We start from the raw sequence: 8,226 nt of genomic DNA, 5'->3' as shown, positions 1-8,226 counted from the left end.
AAACGGCACGTCTCCTCGTACTGCGGAGCCCTCATAAATGCCCAGACATTACTCCCTTAGCCCATTAAATGGACCAAAGGAGTAAGGGGGTGTTATGATGGGACATAAATACGGCGCTGCTCTCAAATCTCACCACGTGTCGCCCATGCACCAATAGTGCCTAACCATTATGAAGAGAGGCGATGGGAAACGGCAAGACCGTACGAGCACGACACGTGTCACTTCTCGCCGCCCAAACCTCATCATCACAAATCATGAAAGGAATTATCCAGCGAAACCACGCGCGCCGTCCAGACAGGGAACGGCCCAATCCCGTCAAGGAAGGTTTTCTCTCCATAATGATGAAAAGGTCCGTGCGCAACCCTTTAAAAAGGAAGAGAGGGGAAGAAGAGAGGGATCCTTTTTTCTCAGCTCCCACAAAACAACCGGAAAAAGAGGCAAGGCAACGACAGAGGAGACTAGGAACTTAATCCCACTCTCCCTGTTAGTCCCCTCCGACCCATCCATTCGTACACCCAGAAAAGAACCTGCACCTTGGTCCTGGTAAACCTGATCGAACCCTCTCCTCTTCTCGTTGTCCTTTAGATTGATTGGTCGAAGGATCTGACTTGGGTGTCGAAGTGGTCGTCCGGGACCCACCCCTGACCCCCCTGACCCCCTTTGTTTGTGATTACAGACCCCGCGGAGGCCCTCTACCGACCGCGCGATTGCAGACCCGGATTCAGACGCCATCAATAGCACTGACCCATCGCTGGCCTCGTTATCATTGGTCGCCCAAATTCATCATGTCCAGCGGTGGAACCCGATTCTCAGCATTCCCTCATTGAAAAAGGAAAAGGATCTCCTGGCAAAAGGCATTTTCAATAGTTCTAATAAAAACATCCCCATTTGGAAACCCGAAGCTAACGGTTCCTTCAGTCTCAAAAGTGCTTAGGAGTCTATTCGAGTGAAAAATCCTAAACCCCCTTGGTATTCCCTGGTATGGTTAAGAGGTAACACTCCGAAGGAAGCCATAGTTGTGTGGAAAGCTCTCCAAAACAGGCTCCCAACTAGAGACAGGCTTCCCTTCCATGTGAATGACTTGGAAACATTGAATCACTTGTTTTCCTCTTGTGGGTACTCTGCTTGGATATGGAGGTCTCTGCTTTGGAGAGTGGGTTTGCATAGAAAACCATTCAGAACTCTCTTAGAGGAGTTCAACATAAGTTCAAGGGAAATGGTCAGTTATCTACTGTCATTAGAATGGGTTTCCAAGCTTCCATATATCAGATTTGGAAGGAGAGCAATCATCGAATCTTTGAAAACAAATCTACTCACAAAACTCAAATCTTGAAGAGGATTCTGGGAGACATTTGCTTCAAGATGAATCAGCTCACCACATGCAGGGACTCTCCTCATGCCAGAGCAATCGAGGCAGCAAAGCACTTTGGGTATAAGTTTTCTGATATGGTTCGAAATGTACAATTCTGCAGTTGGGCTAAGCCTCATAAGGACAAAGTTAAAATCAACTCCGATGGTTCGCTAGAGTCCCATTGCGTCAGCATTGGGGGCCTTATTAGAGATGACCTCGGAATGAGCCTTACCATGGTCTCTGTCGATACTGATATGGAAGATATCTATGTCCTGGAGCTAAGAGCGATCTTCCAAGGGATCATATTGGCAAAGGCCAAAAGCTACTCGAAGATTTGGATCGAATCAGACTCCCAATTCGGGGTGAATATTATCATGAAGCAAGCAAGCACTCCGTGGAACTGCTAGAACATAGTTTCAGACATATTCACTGCTCTGGAAGGCTTCGTATCCTGGAGAATCACTCACTCTTGGCGGGCTGATTTGCTATCGAAATCAAGCTACCCCTTCAAGGGGCTAGAAATACCTGTGGTGCTCTCTACGGCCCAGCTCCTTCACCTCATTGAGGATGACCGTAATGAAGTAAAATATGCCCGGGTTTAACTCCGATGATATGTATTCCTTTATTGTGTACAGTCTGTGTATTTTTCTTCAGATATGGTGCTGGTGGTGTAAGTGGGAACTTGTTCCCGTACTGTTGGCCTTTGAGCCCCCCTAAAATGTTGTTCACCTTTTAATTTTAGGAAAAATTCTCAAAAAATTGTGATTTTTATCTGAAAATCTCAAAAAAGGGTAGAGTTGGCTAATTTCTCAAAAAGGGGTGAAACGCATCCCAAAGAGTGTTTAAGGACAAAAATGCCCTTATGTTGCCTTTCCCTCCAAGAAAGTAAGCAACAAATCCTAATGCATTTCACCTACCATTTTAACTTTTTTACCTTCTTCTTCCCATGCCAAAATCAAACTCCATTGGCTGTTGTAAAAATTCCAAACGAAATTCCATTGCAGAGAGGTGAAACTCCCCTCCCCTAAAATGTACATTTTATTGGATTTTTTATTTTTCTTTGGCTTTGGCTATCAAACCTAAGCTTCTCAAGTAGGTCCATTGTGATACATTTGCATACATTTAACATGTTCCTTACACTGCTATGGTGTATTGTCATCATCTTGTTTACTTGTTAAGGATTTGTTATGGTTGTGTTAGGCATTTGTTATTGTCATCATCCTCTTTTCAATGCTATGGTGTATTGTCATAATCTCTCTATCTCTCTATTGCCCTCTATGTTTCTATTTGGAGTAAACCAGGATGAAACTCATGTCTATACAATTACAACTACTATTTAAATGTGTAGAAGCAATCTTTTGTTCTTGGAACCACTGTTGATATCTGGGAACCAATATTTAAACACTCAGAAGCAGCAATTATATCTAGGAACCACTATTTACCACTATGTAGTAGTTCCGAGGTATAAATAGTGGTTCTGAGGTATAGATAGTGGTTCCAGAGTAGAAATATTGCTTCACACAATATACCTTGGAACCATGTAGTGGTTCCAAGGTATAAATAGTGGTTCCAGAGTAGAAATATTACTTCAGACAATCTAATATTACTTCAGTAGATGTCAAAGTTGCAATGAATTTATGAACAATGGGTTAAATAATTGTCTAAACAGTAAGATCTTATCGTGGTTCATAGTTTAGATGGCCTAATACTTGTTCCGTTCCAAGAGTTTAAATTGTGAGATTGAAATAGTTATGCAGTCAAAACCACTATAAAAAGTGAGAATGACTGTATTTATTGGATTTTAAACACTCGGAACTACTAATTAGGCCTAGGAACCACTAATTATACATAGGAACCACTAATTTTACCTAGGAACCACTATTTACCAGTATGTAGTGGTTCCAAGGTATAAATAGTGGTTCCAAGGTAGAAATATTGCTTCACACAATCTAATATTACTTCAGTGGATGTCAAAGTTGCAATGAATGTATGAACAATGTGTTAAGTAGTTGTCTAAACAGTCAGATCTTATCATGGTTCATAGTTGTAGACACCCCATTTTGACCATACCCTAAACCTCCCATGTTTGAGCAAAACCCAACCAAATAAATCAACTAGGGTTCCAAATTTCACCCCAAGCTAGCTTAGAGTCCCACCAAGGTCCCTGTAAAATTTCGTCAAAATCCGAGTGCGTTTGCCTAGCGAATGAGTCAGGCAAAGTCGTAATGCAAATTCAGAAAGGAGGGTGAGTTTATCCTGAGAGGGGGCGAATTTATATTAGAACGGTTTAGATCGTGGTTCAAATGGTACACGATTCGGTCGTGCGCCCATCAAATTTTCGCGCAACCGTGCGCCAATCAAAAATGGTAGTGCCGATATCAGTCCCCCAAAATCACGTATAAATACGAACTTAAGCTTTGTTTAAAAAAAAAAGAAAAAAAAGAAGAGAGAAAAGCCGAGAGAGTCTTTTTCCCCATTCTTTTTCTCAAACCCTAACACCATTTCTCATCTTCACCGACCAAATCCTTTAGATTCCGGCCTAGCTCCGGTCAGCTTTTAACCGGATCTTGTTCTCATTCATATTGCTTTGTTTCCTCTGTCCTCCTTCCTAATATTGAAACCTCAGATTCATCTTGTTAGAAACCCTAATTTTTACTATTTTCCAACTCAAATCCTTTGATCTAAGGTAGATCCAGCCTATATTCTTCATAATTTGATCTTCATCTTCATAAAATCTTATTCCCCTTTCTTCTACTCCGGTCAAGCTCCGGCGAACACAGATCTGAGGAAGAGAGAGAGAGAGAGAGAGAGAGAGAGAGAGAGAGAGAGAGAGAAAGGGGATCTTAGCCTAAACCATTTTCTTCTCCGGCACACTCGCCAGAATTCCGGCTTAACTCCGTTTAGTACCACCACCGTCATCTCCATCATCACCACTACAAGATCTATCCGCTATATGCACCTTCTTCAACCTCGAACCTTTTTTAAAAAAAATATAGAAAACCTGCAAACCCTAACACCATTTCTCATCTTCCCCGACCAAATCCTTTAGATTCCGGCCATTCCTCGGATCAGCTATATTCTTAGCTTCTTTTCATACTCTCTACCTCTATCTCTAATCTACTTCATCATCATCTTCATTGGATCCAACCTGCTGTTATCATTTGTGGCCGATCACTGTCCTTAAACTCATTGAGAGGAAAGGATTAAGGGAAATTATAATTCTGTCAAAGAGCACACGAAATTGAGGATTTTACAAGGAGTGAGACCTTTTGCTCAGTCGATTTTCCATTGGACTCAACTCAAGGTAAGGCTAGGTTTAAAAAAGAAGAAGAAGTAATTCTTATCTTGTATTCTCATAGTTTTGGTTATGTGATTTTTATTTATTTATTTATTTCAATGTTTATATGTCCCCTGTGATTTCTTGCATTCATATGTTTCTTTTTCTTTTCTAATTTTTTTTTTAAGTGAATCAGATTTTGATCTTGTTGTCCTTATTCCTTTTTTAACAGGTTTTAGTTTTCTTTGAATCCTTATTTTTTGTCTCATTGAAATTATAAGCGATGGAGAATTTTTGTTAGTTTTCTTCTCAGTCAGATGTTAGCATAAGCAAGCCTTAATGTATAGACTAGCAGGTTGATTTGTGATTGATTAGGAGAAATGCAATTGTTTATATTTCGTTGTGGATGTCTAGCTAGTTAAAAAATAAAAAATAAAAAAATCATAAGAGTTGTTGAAGCCTAGTAATTTCAATGTTAAGAGTCTTTGGGGAAAGTTGACAGCAATATTAGCTTAACCATGTTCAATAATCATATAATCTGAACTTATCTTCTTAGTTCCAATTGGTATCTTAGGTCTTTTGCAATACTACCACAAGTCCTAATATGGACATCTATAGTGAGATTTGAAGAGAGTCCTGTACGAACCAAAGTCTCCACATCAGTGGTCTTGTTTGGATTCTTGACATCAATTTTTGCCATGTTTTTTTTTGAAAAATTACAAATAAACTAGCTTTGTCACCTTGGGTCACAGTGTTTTGGCAAATCCTCTCAAGGTTCGCATGCACTATGGGCATCCTGATGTGTTTGACAGGATATTTCATATATCCCGAGGTGGTGTAAGCAAGGCATCCCGTGTTATCAATATTAGTGAAGATATATATGCAGGGTTCAATTCCACGTTACGGCAGGGCAATATCACACACCATGAATACATACAGTTTGGAAAAGGGAGAGATGTTGGGTTGGACCCAATTGCATTATTTGAGGGTAAAGTAGCTGGAGGGAATGGAGAACAAGTCTTAAGTAGAGATGTATACCGGCTTGGGTAGCTTTTTGACTTCTTTAGAATGTTGTCTTTCTTTTTCACAACTGTTGGCTATTACGTGTGCACAATGATGACTGTTCTTACTGTTTACATCTACTTATATGGGAAGGTATACCTGGCCTTATCTGGATTGGATCGTGCAATTACAAGACAAGCAAAGATGTTGGGTAACACTACACTTGATGCAGCTTTAAATGCTCAATTCTTGGTTCAGATTGGTGTTTTTACTGCAGTACCGATGATAATGGGTTTCATTCTGGAGCTGGGATTGCTGCAGGCTGTTTTTAGTTTTATAACCATGCAGCTTCAGTTGTGCTCTGTCTTCTTCACATTTTCTCTTCGTACTAGAACACATTATTTTGGTCGCACAATTCTCCATGGGGGTGCAAAATACAAAGCAACAACATATGGTTATACAGCTGGAGAAAACTGTGGAGGACTTTGATGATTGGACTAGTTGGCTTCTTTACAAAGGTGGAGTTCGGGCGAAGGGGGAAAATAGCTGGGAATCTTGGTGGGACGAAGAGCAGATACATATCCAGACGTTGAGAGGCCGCATTTTGGAAACAATCTTAAGCTTTCGATTTTTCATCTTTCAATATGGAATTGTCTACAAATTCCATCTCACTGGAAACGATACTTCATTAGCGATTTATGGCTTTTCTTGGATTGTGCTGCTCGGTTTTGTTATGATCTTCAAGATCTTTACCTATAGCCCGAAGAAGTCAACCAACTTCCAGCTCATTATGAGATTAATACAGGGTGTCACATCCATAGGGGACTAGCCTAGTCCAATTAACACCCCCTCATTTATTTTTAAGACTGGCCCAGTCTTTTAGATACCGTTAAACCTTAGGAGCCTTATCATTGCAAGGGCGATGAAGGCGCTAGCCCAAGCCCATTCTTAGGGGACTTACATAGTCTGTATGGTGTTCCCCTCTTCTGTTTTAAGACTAGCCCAGTCTTTTAGGTGTGTATCATCTTTGACACTAGAATCCCCTCTCATTGCAAGGGCAATCAAAGAGTCATCTAGAGCCCCCTTTAAGAGACAAGCTATGTCCCAACATGAATGTCAAACCCGTTTAGAGACAGGCTTTGTCTCATTAGAGCGCCATCCCTTTTAGGGAGACAAGCTATGTCTCACGAAAACATAATCCTTTGGAGACAAATTTTGTCTCATTAGCGAGTCATACATAGGAGACTATTCAAGCCTCAGATAGAACACCTCATTTAGGTTAAAGACCGACTTGGTCTGTTAAAAGCCATACCCATCTTGTCATTGCTAGGGCAATGGAGCCCATCTCTGTGTTTAGGAGACTTGCCTAGTCTCACTAGCACCCTTCTTATCTCTTCTTCTTTTAGGAGACTAGCTTAGTCTCATTAGCACTCCCCTCTTAGGGTTGTGCGCTAGGAGTAAGTTTTTTTCTATTAGCATAGGAGTCGATCCTTAGCTAGAGAGTCAATCTTTCAGGGGTCAGTCCTATCATCATAGGGGTTAGGATTCTATCCAACCTCTTATCCAGTCATATGATTTTTTTATCCGCTCCTGCAAGGCATATGATGCTGTCCAACCCTTGCAGAGTTGTTATTCTGTTCATTCCCCCGCAAAGTATAGGATGATGTCCAACCTTCGCGGGATATTCAGGAGTCTGTCCTACCCTTATTATGATAGGATTCTGTCCTCTCGTATCAAAAATTCCAAAAACATCAAAAACATCTAAAAAGCCAAAAATCTCAAAAATCTGGAGTCATTAGGAGTAGTTAGGAAATTCTATTCCGAACTATGTTGGCTTGATCCCTTTCAACAGGGTACGTAGTGCAGCTTGAGATTCACATCCCAAGTCCAGCCAAACTTTTAAAAAATATAACATTTCAAACATTCCCAAAAATACAAAAATCTTCAAAACCTTTTCAAAAAGATCATCCCCTAGAGTTAGGAGTCTGTCCTAGATAGTTGGGGTGTTTTAAAGTTAGGAGGCTGTCATGATTTGTTTGATATGGTGTGTCCTGTCGTGTGAGTGTCCCTAGAGTTAGGAGGCCTCGAGTCGATCGGTTAGACACTTAGTCGAACCGATGGCTAGACTAGGAAGCATATAGTCAGCTCGTGATTTTCTTTAGGATGCACAGCCTAGTTACACATAAGATGTAGGGCCCACCTGCATTAGCTTAAGCCAAATCAACTTGCATTAGTTAGGGCATATAGAGAGTCCTAAAAATTACAATTCACTTGAATTTAAGCAATCGTATAAAAAATTTAAAAAAATCAGTCGAGTTTAGTGGATCGAGTCTAGGATAGCGGTTATAGACGGTTAGGCATCGTAGTTAGAATAGGTCATCGAACTACGTTGACTCTGATTCTTCCCGAGGCCGGGATACGTAGAGCAGCTGGGATGGACGGCCATCTTGGTCCGAGTCAAGTCGCATTAGAGTTTTAGGATTCATCTTATCCAGTCATATATAGAGTTGATTTGTGTTGTATGTTTTGCTGTGTTTTCTTACTTTCATGTACAGATCATATACCTTTAGTTGTAGCATGCATGTATTTGCACACC

At 40.7% G+C, this 8,226-nt stretch overlaps 1 protein-coding gene and 1 pseudogene across 1 annotated transcript; both read left to right on the top strand.

Annotated features, from left to right (window-relative positions):
* The first annotated feature begins 1,242 nt into the window (after window positions 1-1,242).
* LOC143856059 (uncharacterized) lies at window positions 1,243-1,758 on the top strand. Its single transcript, XM_077366099.1, has one exon. The coding sequence runs from the start codon at window positions 1,243-1,245 to the stop codon at window positions 1,756-1,758; it is 516 nt and encodes a 171-aa protein (XP_077222214.1).
* Window positions 1,759-5,354: 3,596 nt separating this feature from the next.
* On the top strand, window positions 5,355-6,119 carry LOC143856058 (callose synthase 10 pseudogene; annotated as a pseudogene).
* The last annotated feature ends 2,107 nt before the right edge of the window (window positions 6,120-8,226 follow it).

Source organism: Tasmannia lanceolata, unplaced genomic scaffold (assembly GCF_043159265.1).
Source record: "Tasmannia lanceolata isolate RefF3 unplaced genomic scaffold, GAP_Taslan_0.1 ptg000023l, whole genome shotgun sequence".
NCBI lineage: Eukaryota > Viridiplantae > Streptophyta > Magnoliopsida > Canellales > Winteraceae > Tasmannia > Tasmannia lanceolata.
This window is presented reverse-complemented; position numbering and strand designations above follow the sequence as displayed.